Here is a 19,980-nt window from a genome sequence, read left to right on the forward strand (position 1 = left end):
ACTTGAGCAAAACAAGTTTGTTTTATTGCCTCAGCACTGACAGTCCTGCTGTTAAAAAGTCTCAATGTGGTACAGCTGTGGAACATACTAATATTTAGATTTCCATGTCACTTTACCTAAATATCTTTGTGACAGCCATAGCTACTCAAAGGTGCTTTATCTGGGCATGCCCTTTGGAAAGTACTACCAGCAGTAGTAAGAAACATCAGAAATTGGGTGTAGGGAGGAGGATGAAAAAAAAAATCCAGCCCAGTTTGTGCTGTGTGGAGGTGTGCCTTGTCTTGGCATTTTCTGCTTTCTGCATCAAAGAATAATGAGCAGCATGATAGGAGCTACTTTCAACAACCAGGCTTTTGACTATTGCCTTGTGTGTTGTAGGATTTGATGACAGAAGTGAGGGTCATGCTAAACTTTGTGGTAGGAACGCTGAATTCCAAAGCATGTCTGTCAGTGCTTTCACTTTGCCTCCTCTTTTATAGCTGTGTTGTAATGACTAGAGCCTGTCAGTTCTGCTTTTGGATGGGAGTGAGAGGGTTGGGGGGAACTCTTAGTTCTGAGCAACTCTGTGGTAGGTCATAGTTGACTCCTCCTTGTGGCAATGTCTGTACAAATTCCTTAAGAAGGAAAAAAGCCTTGGGGTGAAAGAAAGTCTTTCCCAGCCTTTGTCATTTTAACATTTTGAGTGACTACTTTGTATAAACTTTACCACTTCATTGATTACAGTACGTATCATTGCTGCTTCTATTAAGAGACTATTCCAAAATCTCACTGATCTGAATAGAAATGATAAATTGTAGCTCAAACCTTACTGTGGTTGGCTTCGTGTTGGCTCAGAAAGGATGCAAGTATGAGCATACTTGCTCATACATACTCTAACTGAAGCATTTTTAGAAACAACCATGTCTCTGTAGAATCCTTATTCTGATAAATAAGTTAAACTTCTCAGTTTAGTCTTTGGAAATGAGCTCTTGGTTCTTACTGAGCATCTGCATAACCTTTTAATTGAACGTTCATTTTGTTTTTTGATAAGTACTGCCTGTATTTGATATGTTTATTCCCTTTGGGGTGTGAAGTGGGGAAGGGAGCTAATAATTTCACATTTGCATTTTTTTTTCTATGTTCAGGCCATGAAATTTTTCTGTTTTCAGTTAATTCCTGGTAACCAGCCTCTTTGTATATCCATTCTAGTTCACTGTCATGCTTCTTTTCCTGAAGATTCAACATTCACTTTTCTTTTTAAAAAGTGGAAAAATACTCATTTTGGGCCATAGGCTATGTTAATTGCTATTCTGTCCTTACTTTATAGTGACCTGCTTTCTTTTGCTTTTATCCCTGTGTTATTTAATGGCTAAGGCTTAATTGTATTTCCTGACCTCTTCTGTTGTCTCCTCCAGCCGTAACACAGACTCGCTAAGAAATCATAATTTTTCTGATAAAATCTGAGAAACTTTTCAGTTTTCAGTAACATGTAATAAGGTACAGCTTCATGGAGGCTGTTGTATTTTTTTTTTAACTATAGTTAGTTTCCATACTTTCCCAATGCTTGCTTTCTTGAAAGTGAAAGATGTATATCCTACCATTGTACGTATTTTTAATACAAATTGAATATTCAATCTAGCAGTGTAAGCTACCAAAACAGAATTGAAACCTTTTGATTTCAATGATTTCTTCCATGAGGAAATCATATTGAGAAATAGCTGGGTGTTGTCCAGTCTGGATCTGAGAAGGCAGTTTGCAATGATGGTTGTGATGGTGATGTTTTCAGGAGTTTTGTTTAGTCTTGTGTTTTTAAATATTATTATTATCATGAAAGTATTACTTATCCACAGATTACAGGACTTGGATGGATCTTTTTCATTTTCTAGGAGCTGCTTAAGACAAGTTTTGCTTTAGACTTAATTCAGTTTGAAAACATTATTATCTGAGCAACTCTAGATAGGTGGTGGTTAGTTTTTCCTTTCCTCTTGCCTTTCTAGAAGCAGTCAGGGTAAGTGTAGCTGGTAGTAGTATTGAAGCCCAAAGGTGTGAAAACATGGGTTAACTATTGATGCAGAACAGAAGGGAAGGAGGCTGCCAGGCCATCAGCCCAGTTTTCTAGGTGAGGAATTAGCAGCCTCTGTACTTGTTTCCTTGCTGTATCCCTCTTCTCCTTGAAGAAAAGGTGGGTTCTTTCTGGAAACACAAAAAGATGGGGATGGAAGATGAACTGCTTGCTTGAGAGGGAAAGTTCTTATTAAGAGATAGGAGATCCAGTTTTCAAGTAGGTTTATGGATCCAGGGATCCACAGTTTGCCTGGTTACTAGAGTCCTCTGATGTCATGGGATTTGAATTTTGCGTCAGGTTCCAGCTACTCCTCCCTTGACCCCAGAACTGTATTATGTAACCTGAACTGCATTCCAACCACAGCGATGTTTTTTTTCACTTTGAAGAATTCATAGAATCATAGAATGATTTCAGTTGAATTTAGAATTGTCCAGGTTCCCAACCATCCGCAAGGATCCTGACTATAATATTCATTCAAATGTTGGGAGGAATTGTTCTCTGTATACCTGTCATCCGTATGTGCTTTCTCCCCAGGTTTCAATGAAGGTGATCTTCAGTGTTTCAATGCTTTACTTCCTTGATATTTGATACTAACTTTTTTTTCTTTCAGGCGCCAGGTAAGCAAAAGTTGTTTCTGAAAACAGCCAGACTTTCTTGATTGCTCTCGTAATCCTTTGCATTGATGATTGATGTTTGTGACTACTGTAAGAAATACATAGCTCAGCCACTATGTTTACACAATAAATTTAACAAGCTGGCCTTATTTTCACCCAAGGATTAAATATGGGAGGTTTTCTGAGACTTTGCTGTTGATGTTAACGTGTATTTATGTTATTGTAGGTTTACAAAGTGTTGGTTTCAGTTGGCAGAAATGAGTGGTTTGTCTTCAGACGGTATGCAGAGTTTGATAAACTCTACAATACGGTAAGCAAAAGGCAGTCTATGGCGTTGTGCCAGGATAACACAGAGTAACACTTGTTTCAGTGTTTTCAGTTAATGCCCTCACTGAGGAGTTTGAGTCAACATTCAATAACTGTAGGAGCCTGTTTAAAGAAAATGGTGTTTTGGTTGTTTTTCTTTTTTGTTTTACTTTGATTTGTTTGAATTTTAAACTCAAAATCGGTTCCTTTGCCATGGATCATTATGTTGAGAGGGAAATTTCCAATTAACCAATTGTTAAAGCATGCAAAGTGTGTATTTGTATATGGAATTGGTTGGATGGTCACAGCCAAAGGATTGTAGTTGATGCTTTATGTCCAGGTGAAGGCCAGTGACAAGTGCTGTCCTTCAGAGTCTGTCTTGGGACCAGTACTGTTCAGCATCTTTATCAGTGACATAGACAGTGAGATCAGATGTGCCCTCAGCAAATTTGCTGATTCAAGCTGAGTGGTGCAGTTGATGCAATGGAAGGAAGAGATGCCATCCAGAGAGACCAGGACAGGCTTCAAAAGTGGGCCTTTGAGAACCTACTGAAATTCAGCAAGGCCAGGTGTGAGGTGTGGTACTTGTCAGGGCAGTCCCATATACATAAATGGACTGGAAGAAGAACCCCTTGAGATAGCCCTTTCAAGGACTTGGGGGATCCTGGTAGACAAAAAGCTGGACTTGATCCAGCAGTGTGCAGCCTGGAAGGCCAACTGTTTCCCGGTTAGCAAGGGAGGTGATTATCCCCCTCTACTCTGCCCTTGAGAGGCCTCATCTAGAGTACTATGTCCAGGCCTGAGTTTCCCAACACAAGAAAGATGTTGAGCTGTTGGATCAGGTCCAGAGGAGGACTGCTAAGATGATCAGAGGGCTGGAGCATCTCTCTTATGCGGAAAGGTTGGGAACTGGGCTTATTCAGCTTGGAGAAGAGAAGGCTCTGAGGAGACCATGTTGTAGCCTTCCAGCACTTGAGGGGGGCTTATAGACAGGAGAGAAACAGAGTTTTTACACTGTCTGATACAGACAGGGACAAAAGAGAACAGTTTAAAACTAAATGAGAGAAGTTAACTGGACTAGATAATTAGGAGGAAACTTTGTACTCAGAGGATGGTGAGGCACTGAAACAGGCTGCTCAGAGAAGCTGTGAATGTCCAATCCCTGGAGGCATTTGAGGTCAGGCTGGATAGGGCCCCGGGCAGTCTGAGCTGGTGGATGCCAGCCCTGTCCATAGCAGGTAGGTTGGAACTAGGTGATCTTTAATGTCCCTTCCAACCAAATCCATTCTGTGATTCTATAATTATGATTTTGATGGTAAAAATCACAGCAAAAGTCTAAGCATGGTTTCATTTTATGTGTTATATTTCCAGCTAAAGAAGCAATTTCCCACTATGAACTTGAAGATTCCAGCTAAAAGAATATTTGGAGATAATTTTGATCCCGGCAAGTTATTACCTTGTTTCTTGTTTTGTCAATGTCTTTATTTGAGACTTGGTCTGTTGCAGCATACAGGAAGCTATCTTAGATGAGTATTGCAGCAATCCTCAAACCAGTGACTAAACCAAAGGTTAGTCATACTTGAGTAAAGAGCTAGCGTGGGTAGGTATTCTTCCTTGTGATTTTGAACAAACTGTTGCCTAATGGCATCATACCTCTTTTGTACTGAGTGCTACAGTTCTTCCCAGCCATGTCATATTCAGGATTGTGAGAGATTCTAACGGTCAGACATAAAATCCAAATTACAGGCTCTTCTAAACATATGCCTATTGAACTTTATATTTGCTTTGTGTGACTTTTCTTCCTGCTAAAAATTTAAGCAACAAATGAATTTATCCTAGAAGGCTTCTGAACTTCATATCTAAATGTGTTTTCTTGCACGGTTTAGATGAAAACAGAATTCTGTTGTTGTTACATTTCTGGAAGCCTGTTTGATAAGACCACTGTGTGATTCAATTAGGACTGATTGCTCTCAATAAAGCTCTCCCTGCCCACAGCAGAGTATTAATAGAAAATCACTTTTAAAAGTGCAGTGAATCAATGGAAGCAGAACCACGGGCAGATAAATACAGAGGCAAATGGGCAGGCTAGGCCTTTGCTCTGTGTGTTTATACCCTTAATTCAGACCTTTTTACTAAGGGATTTTCCTGATGGTCATTGAGAACCTTCCTCTACTGGCTTGTTGATTTGATCAGTCTAAGTTTGAAGTATTACCTCCTCCTGTACCTGTTTAAAGGTTTAATATTCTTTTTTGCTGAAATACCAGTGGATCCAGATAGGCTGATCTTCTTGGCTTGTGTTTGGTTTAAGAGTTCTTTCATGCATCTTAATTTTTAGCAGTTACTGTTAATCATCTAAACCTTGACATGAAGCTTCCTTCTCATTTTTTTTATTAAAATAATCACATGCAGTTACCCAGGTTTGCTTTCTTCTGTTGGCTTCTTCTAAAGAAGATCTCTTGTTTTATTTTGTCTTCTTTCATTTTCTCCTACCTTGGGACTTCAGAGCTGGCTGAAGACCTAGTAATATCATGCTTTCTGGTCTTCTGTGCAGCCACGTGCACTATTGGACTTCTTGGACTCAGATTTAGGAAACGGGATTTAAAATGGGGGGAGGGGGGAGGAGGCGGAGGGAAGACTAAAACTTCATTGAAATTATGTATGTAAAACACAATCCTCAGACTTATTTTAAATTTCCATCAAATATTCTGTAATCCTGGAAGCATGAGAAAACAGTTCTTAAGATTTTTCTTGCTGCAGGGCAGGGTGATGTTCATTTAAATAATTCTTGATCTTAATGCTAATTTATTAAAACTTTGATGCAGTGTTTCTGCTTTCTTCTGAAATAAGGTCTATTTTACAGCTTTGGAAAGGTATTTTAATTTTGTCAGTCTGTTCTTGCATGTGCAGTGTGGGCATTCAGCATTGTACTGGTGCATTGTAGTCATAAGCATAGTAGAGTGAAACTGAAAAATGCCTTTCCCAAGGTCTACTAAAAATACTATCATAACATACGTTATCATCTAAAGCCTCAATTCTTACTGTCATTTAGGTTATTTCAACATTAATCCAATTGTAACTTTAAAAAAGCTGAGGGAAATAATAGAAACCAGTCAGAACAACAACAAAAAAAATGATGGCATGTATTTGAGTAGATTTGATGCAGATATTTTTTCTTCAGCAGTGTGGATAGGTTTCTAGCCTTAGAGTGGCTGACTGCATTCAGCATCAGAAGTAGCTGATGCTGGTGACTCACATAAAATCTTTTTGCGCATCCACGCTCCTGTTTTGGGGGATTGTTTAACATCCTAATTCAGGTTTAGGTGTTATGTTGCTGAAATAACGTATTGTTCTTAATTATTACAGTTCTCAAGTTTTTTTCCAAATATTTCAAGAAACCTGCTCATGGCAGAAAATGTCATTAGAATACCTTAGAAGTGTGTACATGTTAATTTTTAGAAGAAAAAGACTTTTTGTGATTGATACAAGTGATGAAACACCTGTTCTGTGCTTTTTTTTTTTTTGGCATTTCAAATCCCTTGCATATCTTTCCATACTGCTTTAAAAAAAAAAAAAAAATCATGAAGATTCTGAGGATTTACTTATTTAACATTAGGGATTATGTCCGAGATGGAAAGAAAAGTGTTTTACCTAATTACTTTTAGTGGTTACATCTGAGCACTTGCTGGATGATTGTGCAACTTTCCCGTTTTCATTTGTTATGGTAAAATGCTGTTTGGTGGGACTGTTCATGTAAAAACAAGATTTGTGTGATAGTTTTGCCTGTGGCTTTTTTCCCAGAGAAATCAGGGCCTGGGGGGCTCACCCATGCAAAGAAGGCTGCAGGAGTTAGCACACTGTGGTTGCACATAGTTCTTGAAGTGCTTTAAAATCCACCTCCCTGTCACACTTTAAAGTAGCATTACAGAGGAACTGAAGTGCGTTCTCTCACCTCACCTGAATGTTCTTGTAATTTTCATATGTTGAACCAATCCTGTTCTCACTTTGCTCTTTTAACTGTTATCCATCAAAATCCTCAAATATCTTCAACTTAAAAATAAGTTTCTTTTGTTAGCTGACTGATCATTCCTAATAAATCTTTTTTTTTCCAGATTTTATTAAACAGAGAAGAGCAGGACTGAATGAATTCATTCAAAACTTAGTTAGACAGCCAGAGCTATGCAACCAGTAAGTAGTTTCCTTTCTGTTTTGTAAGGGCTATGGCTATATTAAAAGTTGTCAAATATAAAATTGTGAATTAAATACTTTTGACTAGAAAATTTATTTTACCTGTCAGTACTTCTAAGTGTAATAAATAATCTTTACTATGATTGTTCTTTCAAGAAAATACCGAGGCTGAAGAACAGTATAAAATGTTTTTATTTTCTCGGAACTGATCCAGAAGTAGTCTTGCAATTAACTGATATTAATTTACAGGGTGCAGGTTCCCCTGTAAACTCTCTTCCTCTAGGGCAGGTGTTTGTTCTGTCCATAGCTTTACTGTTTGAGGACTCTGTCACTTGCTACTGTGTTGCCCTAGTAGGAGTGACACCCTGCATTCTTTTCTGGTCTCGTTTAACATCTTCAGAGGTGACCTGGATGAAGGGATAGAGTTCATCCTCAGCAGGTTTGCTGATGATACACAACTGGGAAGAGTGGCCAACACACCACAGGGCTGTGGAGCCATTCAGGGAGATCTGGAAAGCTGGGCAGGGGGGGAACCTGACAGTGTTCAACAAGGGCAAGTTAGGGGCTGACTTTCTGGATAGGAGCTCTGCAGGGAAGGACTTGGGTGTCCTGGTGGACAAGTTGGCCATGAGCCAGAACTGTGCCCTGGTGATGGCCAAGAAGGCCAGTGGTATCCTGGGGAGCATTAAAAAGAGTGTGGTGAGCAGGTTGAGGGAGGTGATCCTCCCCCTCTACTCTGCTTTGGCAAGGCCTCACCTGGAGTGTTGTGTCCAGTTCTGGGCTCCCCAGTTCAAAAAAGACAAGGAACTTCCAGAGAGAGTCCAGTGGAAAGCCACGAAGATGACGAAAGACCTGGAGCAACTCCTGTGTGAGGAAAGGCTGAGAGAGCTGGGACTGTTGAGCTGGAGAAGAGGAGGCTGAGGGGAGTCTTATCAATGCTTATAAATATCTAAATGGTGGGAGTCAAGTGGATGGGGCCAGGCTCTTTTCAGTGGTGTGCATTGACAGGACAAGGGGCAGTGGCAAACTGGCACATGAGGTTCCATCCAAACATGAGGAAAGAACTTTATTGTAAGGGTGAGAGAGCACTGGAGCAGGCTTCTCAGAGGAATTATGGAGTCTCCTCTGGAGATATTCATAACACATCTGGATGTGTTCCTGTGCAACCTATTCTATGGAACCTACTTTTAGCAGGGGGATTGGAGTAGAGGATCCTCAGAGCCCCCTTCCAACCCACGCGATTCTGCAGTTTTTCTTAGAGCTGTTCATGTGTGTACTCCAGAACTTGTTTTAAGCATCTTAACCAGGTAGCTTGATCACTTTCTTTTGGTGGCTTGGGACTTGCCTGAAACGCACAAATAAGATTCCATGGTAAATCTTCTGTCAGAAGACCTGTATGTGTGATAACCTCTGTTGGTGGGGCAGTGATGAAGTGGTGATAAATGACAAACAGCTCCTCTGCATTACAAGTTTGGAGGAGTACACTTGTGTGAACTGATTTTGAGGATAAACCTCAGTTTTCTTTCAGTTTCAATCTAGATCTAATCAATTTAAGATAAAGGCATTCAGCTTTCTACATTACTTGAATTAGTAAATCAGTAACATTCTATTTCTGGCTTTAGCTCTGAGTTCCTGTACTACGTGTGCTTTGTTTAATTATCCTATCAGTACAACCCATGAAACCATCCATTTCCCACAGGAAAAAAATACCAGAGCATATTTCTGCAGTTTGAAGTCTGCCGTCAGATTTTATTTTCCAACAAGCAAACTATGTAATGTTGATTAAGTTGAAGTATGTACTTCCTTTCTTCTTCGGAAGAAAAAGAATGACATATATATGTTCATTGTGATAAGTGGAAAAAACTTTGAAACAAAGGCTTTATATGGTGTAATAGTTTTTCACTGAAGGAAGTACTGTGAGTTGTAGTCATAGCATTGATGTTCTTTGGGGAAAAATAGAAAATGTTGCGGAATAACTAAGTGTTAAAAGCTAATCTGTTTTGTTAAATTACTGAAAAGATACAGATCTTTTTTTTTAATTTAGCATAACTTTCTTGTCAGTATGTCCAAATACCAAATATTGTCTCAAACATTTTATATTAGTTCTCCAGAAATAAAGCCGTGCTTCTGTATGCATCACAGACTACAACAAATCATGTTAATAATTACATAATCTGTTGCCTTTTCTATGTGCCAATAAATATGAGCAGGAAAGAAATACCAAAGGTTGATTACTTCGAGTGTCTTGGCACAACCTGCTAGAAGCTACTTAAGGAGAATACAGTGACTGAGTCTTTACAGGTAGCCCATATACACATTGAAACTGTTTTGCTTTAATAATAAATTTGATAATAGGTAAAATAACTCACAGAAATTTAGTAACATACAAGGAAATGCTAGGGAGCCATATGTTCTTAGAGAAATGTAAAGCAGCTCATCTTCCACTAAATCTTAAAGCATTAAAACAGGTGTTGAGATTTTATACTTTTTAAGTCCTGCTTGAGAAAACTGTTTCTTTAAAAGCTAAAGAGTGGTGGCTTCCCATATCTGGAAGGGAAGGCACTTGAATGTTTGAATTGAAAAACACAGATGTCAGATTCAGTGTGTCCATGATGGTAATATCTGCATTATTCTCTGAAACATCTAACTCTCTGCTGTGTTTTGTTTTTCTTTCAGTGGACTTTGTTCTTGGGCCTGCTTTGTTAGTGTATCAGAATCAAACCTTTCTGCTCAATAATAAACCTGACAAAAACCTACAGTCTGACAGAGTGAATAGAGAGACCCTGTAGTGGTTGGTGAAGGGTTTTCCTGCAATCCCTGTCACATGGGATACTGGTCTGGGTGAATCTTGTCTTAGACTGAATTGGGAATTACGTGGGCCAGCTTTGAGCTGTGTTTGCTCAGCTAAACATATTTGTTGGAGAACTTGCACTCGTGGATAGAATGCAGGGCACGCAAAACAAACCAAATCTCTGAGGGGGTGGAGATCTGATAATGTCTCTCATTTGATGACTGCTGTCCTGGGTAGGAGCTGGTAACTTGTTAGTTATGAGTACTATTTTGTGTAAGAAAGATAGCAGCATTTCACATTTTTTAAATGTGTGTGGTTTAAAGGTTGAGCTGTAAAGACCAAGGAGTATACTCTAAACATTTAGGTTCTGTCAATGCCAGTTAATTTTACCGTTGTGTTTCAGCTTGCAACTTTCTGCGCATGTGTTTTTCCTCACTTTTTGTATGGCTTACATGCGTTTATGTGGGAAGCCTAACACAGAAGTACTGCCACTGAGGGAACTATATTTAGGGGGAATTTGGGACCCCTCTGGATTTCAGAGATAATGCATAAACAGAATGTGTTCAGTCCATCATAAAAGCCCATGGAAAAACAGCTTACTGGTAAAAAATAGTGTGCATTGAACATCCTACCTACGCTGTTTTTCTTTATCCATTTAATTTGATATGTGAGGTTATTTTAGAAACAGTTTCAATGTATTTTAAAATCCTTTATTAATGCAACACTTGAGCTAATGGTCACACTGCAACCTTGGTGAAGAAGTGGGTCCGTTAAACTTTACTTTAATCACTACTACTTTTGCAGTCTTCCACAGCTCTGAAATTACAGATGTGAACAATGAAACATTGATCAGTTGTGCCTCTGGCTGCTCCATATTGCAGAAATTGCTGAATACCCAAAACTGTTCAGCAGCCTTTCCCCACAAAGTGATTTTTTTTTTTTCTGCTCTGAATTCACTCATGGAAAAAGTTACTATAGTAACTATTTGAGATGTATTGCAACATGCCCTGCTTAATCAGCCAGTTGTCCAAAATAATGAATGTAATTAAGGTCAGATTTTGGAACTCCATGTCTAGTGAAAAATGTTAACCATAACTTTTGCTTTCTTCATTTTATGATAACCAGAGGTTCTGAACCTCTAATTGTTGTCTGCTAGTCAATATTACTGTAAATTCCCAACCAGTTATTTTACTCTTCTTGGGACTAAGGATACAAAACATAGCCTGAAATAGATCGGAATTCGGAGTTCGTGTAAGATTGGGAAAAGTAAGCTGAAATGGTTGTGAAATTGTGTGAACAGTCTCATTCCTGAAAGGCTAATGGTAACTGAAATTGGTTTCCATCCATACAGGGTTTAGGAATACAGGACGTAAGCAGTGGAGACTGTGAGCATCAAGTGGTGAATGACCTGAGTTAGGTTCCGTAACACTAATGTGAAATACATTATCTGGAGAAGTGTCAAAACTAACTAATCTCTCACTTCTGATCCTTGCTTTACAGAAGTGAAGAGGGTGAAATAGACTGAAAATAGCAAGATGAGGATATCTGCTTCTAATATAAAAACTATCCTATGTTGTTGCTCTAAAAGAGCAACTTCATGGTGTAAGGTGTGGGGCTGTTGTTGTTTTGAGGGCTTATTTCTTTTTCTTGTACTGAATACCTCATGCAGTGTGTCCCAACAGCTGTCCTGAGAGCTTTTGAAAAAACTCTGAAATCTAAGTGAAATTTCTTCCTGCATAAGCCATCTGCCTTTTTGTGAATTTGAAAGGCTCAAGTCATCTCTTCAAGTGGTGTATAGCTGTAAGTGAGGCCCATTTAGGAATTAATTTTGCCTCACTTGCATGTCCCTGTGTACAATGGGAATCTTACAGTCTCTCTTACCAGTTTTTGAAGGGTGGCAGTTTGTCCTGAGGTGGAAAGATTTCTTGTGTTGTCTTCTCACGTCCAGCTAGAATGCACTGAAGTTTCAAAACCATGATGCTTCACTTAAAAGCAGATGGCGACAGGAACATTACTACCACATACCTCTTGGGATAATTATTTCTTGATCTTTTGATGTTTTTTTTACTTCTGTGTTGGCGGTGTTGAAAGCAAATAGATTTACTTATGGTTGCTGAGCAGTTAGAACTTATGCTTTGGATAGGGCTTTTTCTTCAAATAATTACTTTAATGCAGTCCTGCTGACCATTCCATCATGAAGTCTTCACATATGTATACTTCAACATTTCACATTTTTGCAAGTTGAAAAAAATCTTATATATTGTATGTAACATACTCAGTAATTACATTTCTGTAAAAGCATTTCTTGCATACAGTCCTTAATTACTGTAAGTGTAAAACTGTGATTAGTGACTCTGTTATGTCAAAGCCATTACTTTTTCTATGATTCTGGCTGAAAATCATGGAAGTTATTGTTTTCCTAATGTACTGAACTGTGCTTCTTTCTAGCCCAGATGTCAGAGCATTTCTTCAGATGGATAACCCAAAACACCAGTCAGATCCATCTGAAGATGAAGATGATAGGAGTAATCAGAAGGTAATAAAACATAGACATAGAACAGTCTCCTAAATTTTAGCTACTTGACAGCAATCTTAAGTGTATTACTTACAGAAGATTACCAGTTGGTTTTGCAATAAATCTCTCCTGTGATCTTCTGAACAACTGTTCTGCTGCTGGCTGTAAGATGTTTTCCTGTCTAGTATAAACTACAGAGAGAAGTAATCCTGATCATGAGCTTTGTCTTGCTTCTTCCCCACTTGCTGTGAGTAGAAGAGGCACAGATTGAGTTATAGTTTAGCTGTCAGTTTTTTCAGTCTGCTCAAGCACTCTTGCTAAGGATGACTGACAAGGAGCAGAGGCAATTGAATGATTTTTTGATTGTCTTTAAAAGAAAGAGAGATGCCATTAGGAGTTGGAACAAGGTGAACTTCAAGGTCCCTTCCAACACAAGCCATTCTGTGAAGTATAATTTTCATGAAGGAAAAAAAAAAATTGCAATCTTTAAGTCGCTCAGGAGCAGAGATGAATTTAATTTTAGCTCACATTTAACACTGTGAGGTGTCAAGCCTCTTCTATAAGAAAAGCCCCTACAGAAGTGTAGTTTAGATGGGTTGTCTGAAAGTTAATTTACAGTCTTCAGAAACAGTGCTGATTGAAAAGAGTCTTTCTAGGAAGGCAGAAGTGCCAAAATTAAGTTTATTTTCTCTAGTTTACTTCATGGCCTTAGGACTTCTCTTTTTATTCAGTCTTCTTACAGAATATACAAGTAGGCTATTTGAATCAGCTGTGGATCACACACAATGCACTGTGTTTTCTCAAAGGTCTCACTTCCAAAGAATGCCAGTCCTTGCATTTTTTTTTTTTTTAAGTACTTGACAGCATAGTGAGCATACAGCAGAATTTAATTTAGATAACAGGTTTCCTCCCCTTCCTTTGAATGATACTTTAAATAATGTGAAAAGCTTCCATAGAAAATTAACAGTGTATTACATTATAACAAACTTCAAGATAAGCGGGGAACTCATGCTTAGTGGCTGAAATAATACACTGTAATAGGAAGTTAATACTGTCATAGTTACTGTAAGTGATGAAGATGTGTGACCAGGAATAAGAATGATCCCCTTCCCAATCCCTCCAGTACTGAAACTTGCACGGCGACTTTTCTAAAACTGCTGAGTACTGTTGTGTGATTGATTATTGGTGCAGTTGTCACATCTAGTGTTGATGTCAGGGCATGCTCTGTTTCTGTGTGCATGCTGATTTTGTGATGCCTGCTGGCCCATCTCTGGATAAACTGTCCGTGAAGTTTGTTTTCTCTGATAAAGTCCAAAAGCACAGTGAGAGTACTAGTACTGCTTTTTTATTTAAAAATAAATTGGAGAAAATTGCTTAGCCAAGGATGGTTTCCTCCTGCCCATATAATTTGTAAATCCCATTATCAGTGTGTACTGATAAGATTTGTGCCTTTCATGGAATTGAGTTAGTCATTACTGTCAGGATAGGAAAGATTCCTAGTGGTTTTTCTTGATAGAGGAAAATGGTTTTGTTTTTTAAAGCACCATATCCTTAATTAATTAGGCTCTCGCATAAACAGTGGAATTTTACAGTAATTTCATTGGAATAAAATGTAGAAAGCATATGCAGAAGGGACTAAGTTCTCCATGAGGAACATTGTTTGTTGACACAGTCTTAAATTTTTGTGCCTAATCTTGTCCTCTCCATTTGGACATAATTATTTTATTACCTTTATCCTTCCATATGGTGTATGTAGAAATGTTTTGTGAGAAGATGTTGATGGTACTTGAAACTTATGAAGTTGACAATCCTAGATATCTTTGAAGAGATATCAGAATATTTGATATCTTCAAAACCTATCAACAGGTGCGAAGATATAGCTTGAAGAAATTAGTATTTTGAAATTACTACTGGTTGAAGCATAAGAGGTTTATTGTGTTCTATTTGTTTCTTCCAACAGTTAAATTCTACCTCACCGAATATCAACTTGGGACCATCTGGAAATCCTCAGTAGGTTTTTCAGTTATCTATAAACTGAAAAATTAGACTGAATATTGTGTGTGCGTGTGTGTGTGTGGCTTTATCTTTTTTCAGCCCAGAAGGAAGCAAGACATTTAATCCTGTGTTGAGTAAATGAACTCTGTTAAGACATTTTCCTTTTCATCTTCAGGTTTTGTTAGTCTGCTGTCCTTTCACATGAGGATTCTATGGCAAAAAACAAACAAATGAAAAACAAAACCCTCTGTCTTTCTGGAATGGTCCCACAGCAGTTAGGAATGTGAAACATTCTGAAAACACATTTGTTTTAATGCATGAAAAAGGAGCAGCTTAACTTGTTGATATTACAAACTTTATCACTGCAGTTACAACTTGGTTCTCTGGTGTTTACTTCTGTAAACTACTTTCTCAGTTCTCTGTCTGCTTTCTTCATCTGAGAGATGGCACCTATTTTGATTTCTCTTTCCTCTCAGATTTTTTTTCTGGGCTAACAGGAAGAAGTGCTTAACAGATTGCAATGAGAAATGAAATTGTAAGAGTGCTTCCTTTTGAGAGGCAATAAATGAAGAGGTGTGTGTCATAACTGTTGTTTCAGAGGTGGAAAAGATAATTGTTTTGCTGACAACAATACCTCTAAATTGTGCTTAGGAAAAAGTGAGGTAATTAGTGGAAATTGCTGAAAGTAATGGTGACTTGGCAAATGGAAAAACTGTGTTCATACAAATAACACACATAGAAGAGGAAGGTGTTGGGGCCTCCCTCCTGTCACTTTAAACTGGGGAAGCAATGGATGGTAGGAAGGATGGGGTGTGGAAAGAGAATGAATGATAAACTTCTTCCTTCTGTCATGTAAGCTTCAGAATCCGATTGGGTGTCTGGAAATGGGAGATAAGCTTCGGGAAGAGTCACGGGGAAAAGAAAACTTAAAAATTAGAAGAATCTTGAGTTTTTGGACAATAGTCTTGCTCATCCTCTACATCTTACACTTAAAATGAAAAAAATGAAATAAATTAAAATGCTGCAGCTCTGACACTTTTTCTGGAGGAAAATGGAATTCCAAGATGAAGGGCAGCTTTGCAGAAGTCCAGTTGTTGATTAGAATGAAGAATTAAGAAAGGTGCTGACAGACTTCACATTACAGTTGAAGGGCTACACTAGACTTCTGTACAGCTTTGAAGCTTGTAATTTTTACCCAAATGACCTGTCTTCTTCCTAAATATCTTTCAGTGCTAAGCCAACGGACTTCGATTTCCTGAAAGTGATTGGGAAAGGCAGCTTTGGCAAGGTGAGCTTTCTGATTGCTGTGACTGGCTGTGGTGCAAGCGTGTCAGCTGGTATATCATGCATGGCATACAAACTCCCACATTGGATTCCTGTTGCTATTTCTCCATAGCCCTGCCATTGTTATTTTCTGATAGTACTTGTTGCCTGCCTTGGTTGCTTGTTGGGATTAAGAAAATCAGTTGTTTCTCTTTCTTGCTGAGAGCAGGGATCCTCTCTCGCCCCAAGAGAGGAAGAGGAGTTACCCCTGTGCTTATGCAGCTGGAGTACAAACCCTGCATTTTCCTTTGTTCTGCCTTCTCAAGCACCTGGTGCTATGAAGCAGTGCAAACATCACTGAAACAACTCTGAGCAGTGCTGAAAAGTGACTAATATTGATACTTACCAAAGAGATGCATTTAGCCTTTCACTATATCAATATATAGACAGACTGCGCTGAACTGTAAGATCACTATAAGTGATTGACTATATTAAAAACAAAGAGACTATTGTGAACACATAATATTAATGCTTTTCAGTTATGCTGAAATTAGCAAGTCATCAGTGGAACGTGGACTGCAACCGTAACATTTCTTCGTTTGTTTTGAATTTCACAGGTTCTTCTTGCAAAAAGAAAACTGGATGGGAAATATTATGCTGTCAAAGTGCTGCAGAAAAAAATTGTTCTTAACAGGAAAGAGGTACAAAGAAATGCACTTTCTCCACAGCTTTTTTCCCTTAATTACAAAATTGTGTCTGTTTACTTACTGATCCTTTACTTCCTTACAGCAAAAACATATCATGGCTGAACGTAATGTGCTTCTGAAAAATGTGAAACATCCATTTTTAGTTGGATTACATTACTCATTCCAAACAACAGAAAAGCTTTACTTTGTCCTGGATTTTGTTAATGGAGGAGAGGTATGTGGGGATTCTATTCGGATTTTATTCTGCAGTTCTGTTATTCTGTGGGAGGAACAAAATGATCCTTTACATTGGGCTGTGATCAGTATTCTCCCAAGTTTTGGAAATCCTGTTACTTAATCTCCAGTGATGCTATTCCTGCAGACTTCCGTAGATAGACAGACCCTGTTCCTCTTCTCATCAGCAACTTTAATACAGAATTAATTTATGGTTGTCAGATATAAGTATTGTCTCTTTGACAGTTACCTAAATTTATCTGTTACTAATTAATCATACATTGACATTTCTCAGCATGTAAAATTCTTTTCCTTTTTCATCTGCATTATCTGAAGTGTTTGTATTTCGAAAGTGTGAGGAAGGAAACAAGTAAACAGACAACTGATTTTGCTATGACTTTTTTGGAAATCTTGGCATACTTCTGTGGCTTTGCAGATGTAATTGCTTACTGCCGAATAGCCTTATTCTCAGGATTCTTCTCCTTGGAGTGATGCTGTTGAGTACAAGGAGTCCATGAGTAACCTAAGGGAAAACTTTTAAAAGCATTTGAAAAGGTCTATAAATACTTGAATCAATGTTCTGGAGCAGCTTGCCTTTAGCTAGGAACATGTTGCTTTTCAGAGTACCTAGTACTTTCAAGAGTGCTCAAGAAACTCATGATTGAATAGCTACTAAACATGATAAGGGTATAAAACGTTCTTTTTATTTCTTCAAAAGAGATTATTGTATGCTAATTGTATGCTAATAATACCTGGACTTGTCTAGCATGAGTTGTCACATGATCACAAAGCGTAGTGAAAAATGATTGTGTGCAAGTAACTATTCAGCATAAATGCTTTAAAGGGAAACTGTTTGTACTTTAACAATACTGTTGTAGATAGTAAAACTAGTACCTGGCAGAGGATGGGAGAAGAAAGGGTAGAATTTACATTTGTTTGTTTCCGCATAACTCAGATTTTCCTGTTATGTCCCTGCATCTGAATACACTCAGGATATATGTATGTTGGTTGATATTCATAAAGACTACATGGCAGCATTCATGATGCTCCTAGAACTGAGATTCTGACTCCCTTTGAGTGCTGGAATCTGCACTTGATGGGCCTTTATATAGTCTGATGTACTGTCATCTTATTAGAAGAAAAACAAAACAAAGCAGAGCTAGAAAAACAAAGAATTGTTTCCATAGAAGAATGCCAAATGAAGCAGAGTACAGTTTCATATGTGTATGATTTGATCTTTGGCTAGACTTGTGCATATGCTCAACTTGTTTAAAGTCTGAAGACTGCCTGTAGTTGAGAACATTCATGGATCAGCAGTCTGGAACATACATCTCCCTAAATGCTCTCAGAATAGGACAAAACTGTGAATGCAAGGATATTCAAAAATGAAAGATTACTTGTGTGGCACCTGACTATCTATTAGGAGACTCTATGTGCTGTTGTGGATGCCCTATCACTAGAGGTGTTTAAGGCTGGGTTGGATAGGGCCCTGTGCAGTCTGATCTAGTACTTGGTCTAGCAGCTGGCAGCCCTGCCTGTGGCGGGGAGTGTTTGAATATTGATGATCCTTAAGGTCCCTTCCAACCCAAGCCATTCCATGATTCTATGATCTTGCATAATTGAATCGTGCCACCCTCAGTTAACATGGTTTTCTTTAGTTCTTTCCAACTAGTCTTGCTTTTAAGGGAATATCCTTGTTAGTAAGTTGTCTACGTATTTCTAAGCTGTGGAAGAGAAAAGGAAACGAGTGAAGGAGTGTTGTCAATTTTATTTCATTTTACATTCTTAAAATTGTAGGCAGCTGAATAAAATTACTGTTAAAATTATACCGTATTAACTTGGTTTTATGTATGATTTTTTTTTCTTATTTACTACTTTGCATATTTACAGCTGTTCTTTCATTTACAAAGAGAACGTTCCTTTCCTGAGCACAGAGCCAGATTTTATGCTGCTGAAATAGCCAGTGCACTGGGATACTTACACTCCATAAATATTGTGTACAGGTAGGTTTCTGAAGTGTATTCTTGTCCTGTGGAAGTTCAAAATAGGACAAATTAATATATAAAAATTACTGCATGAAATGATCTCGGGAAATTTGAACAAAATGTTTTCACCAAAATGTAAAGCTTCCTTTCAGCTGAAAAATAAGTTGTTGCCTTTGAAGCTTTTGTGTTAGTGACCACTGTTCTGAATTAATACAAAGATTTTTTTTTTAATAGGGATTTAAAACCAGAAAACATTCTCCTAGATTCACTAGTAAGTAAGCAACATTTTTTTTTTTATTTTATACATCCTCTGTTAAAATTGACACTTATGGATTTGTAAATGTTGATTGCGTTCTGCTTTTTAAAACTCCATTTCTTAAACAGGGTCACGTTGTGCTGACAGACTTTGGACTTTGTAAAGAAGGGATTGCAAGTTCTGATACTACTGCAACATTTTGTGGGACACCGGAAGTATGTTGATGACTTTGGCATCTTTTGGCTAGTAACAAATGGTTGTTGTGTGTTACTAGTTATGTAAATGGAAAATCAAATGTGTGTATTTATAGTTATGTATTGTTGAAGACTTAAATTCTTTTTACGAGTTCTTCCATGAAACCAAAGAGAAGTTTACTGCAGGTCTGTTCTTTGTACTACTTACCAACATTGAATACCTCCTACTTAGCTACCCACATTCTCATAACTCATGTCTATCACCTTCCCTTTTCCCAGTGCTTTTCACATACTGTTTCTTCCCATGTGTCTGACTAGACATAAGACAGTTGGCTTGTGTAACAGCTGTAACAGATTTGCCAATAGGAATCTATTTACTTTATCCTGCCATTAATTTTTAGTAAGTTTAGAAGCACTTTGTATCTTTGAGACATGAACAAATTTTGTGTATGGGAGAAGCTTTGAACTTACTGACCCTATTGTCTTTTTTTTTACTAAGAAAAATGGACTGGAAAACTCAGAATCTGGAAGTCTTAAAAATGTATGAGGTATTCACCTAGATGTCAAGAGCAGTGGCTTTGATATTTTGATAAAATACACTTTAAATTACAGGAAAGGCCTTTGAACGCAGTGAAGGATGGGTGAGGAATAATGTACTGAAACATTTGAACTCAGAAGGGAAAAAAAAATAAGGACAACGTGTGACAACTTATCCTAGCTATCATTAGAGTAGGAATTTAGATGGTAAATCTGAGCTGAAGTAGCATTTGTTGGATTGTTTTGGAAAGCACAGTGTATATAAAACACTGATGGTTTTGGACTTGTTGGAGGACAATCTATGAGATTTTTGCCTTGTGCTCAGAAGTGTGGGCTTTGTGCTTATTGTGGATTTGCATGAACTGCAGCATAATA

General features: G+C 38.0%; 1 protein-coding gene across 7 annotated transcripts in view; it reads left to right on the forward strand.

Annotated features, from left to right (window-relative positions):
- SGK3 (serum/glucocorticoid regulated kinase family member 3) overlaps nt 1-19,980 on the forward strand; it is a 57,854-nt gene that overhangs the window by 32,812 nt on the left and 5,062 nt on the right. For all 7 annotated transcript variants that reach the window (XM_031604880.2, XM_090137663.1, XM_031604878.2 and 4 more), the window contains 11 exons: nt 2,885-2,968; nt 4,336-4,408; nt 7,074-7,149; nt 12,389-12,476; nt 14,416-14,465; nt 15,681-15,738; nt 16,331-16,414; nt 16,503-16,634; nt 18,524-18,636; nt 18,853-18,889; nt 19,003-19,089. In XM_031604880.2, coding sequence (XP_031460740.1) covers nt 2,885-2,968; nt 4,336-4,408; nt 7,074-7,149; nt 12,389-12,476; nt 14,416-14,465; nt 15,681-15,738; nt 16,331-16,414; nt 16,503-16,634; nt 18,524-18,636; nt 18,853-18,889; nt 19,003-19,089 — 882 coding nt within the window. The remainder of the gene's footprint in view (nt 1-2,884; nt 2,969-4,335; nt 4,409-7,073; nt 7,150-12,388; nt 12,477-14,415; nt 14,466-15,680; nt 15,739-16,330; nt 16,415-16,502; nt 16,635-18,523; nt 18,637-18,852; nt 18,890-19,002; nt 19,090-19,980) is intronic.

The sequence above is a fragment of the Phasianus colchicus genome, chromosome 3, assembly GCF_987193195.1.
Source record: "Phasianus colchicus chromosome 3, bPhaCol1.hap1.1, whole genome shotgun sequence".
Lineage (NCBI taxonomy): Eukaryota > Metazoa > Chordata > Aves > Galliformes > Phasianidae > Phasianus > Phasianus colchicus.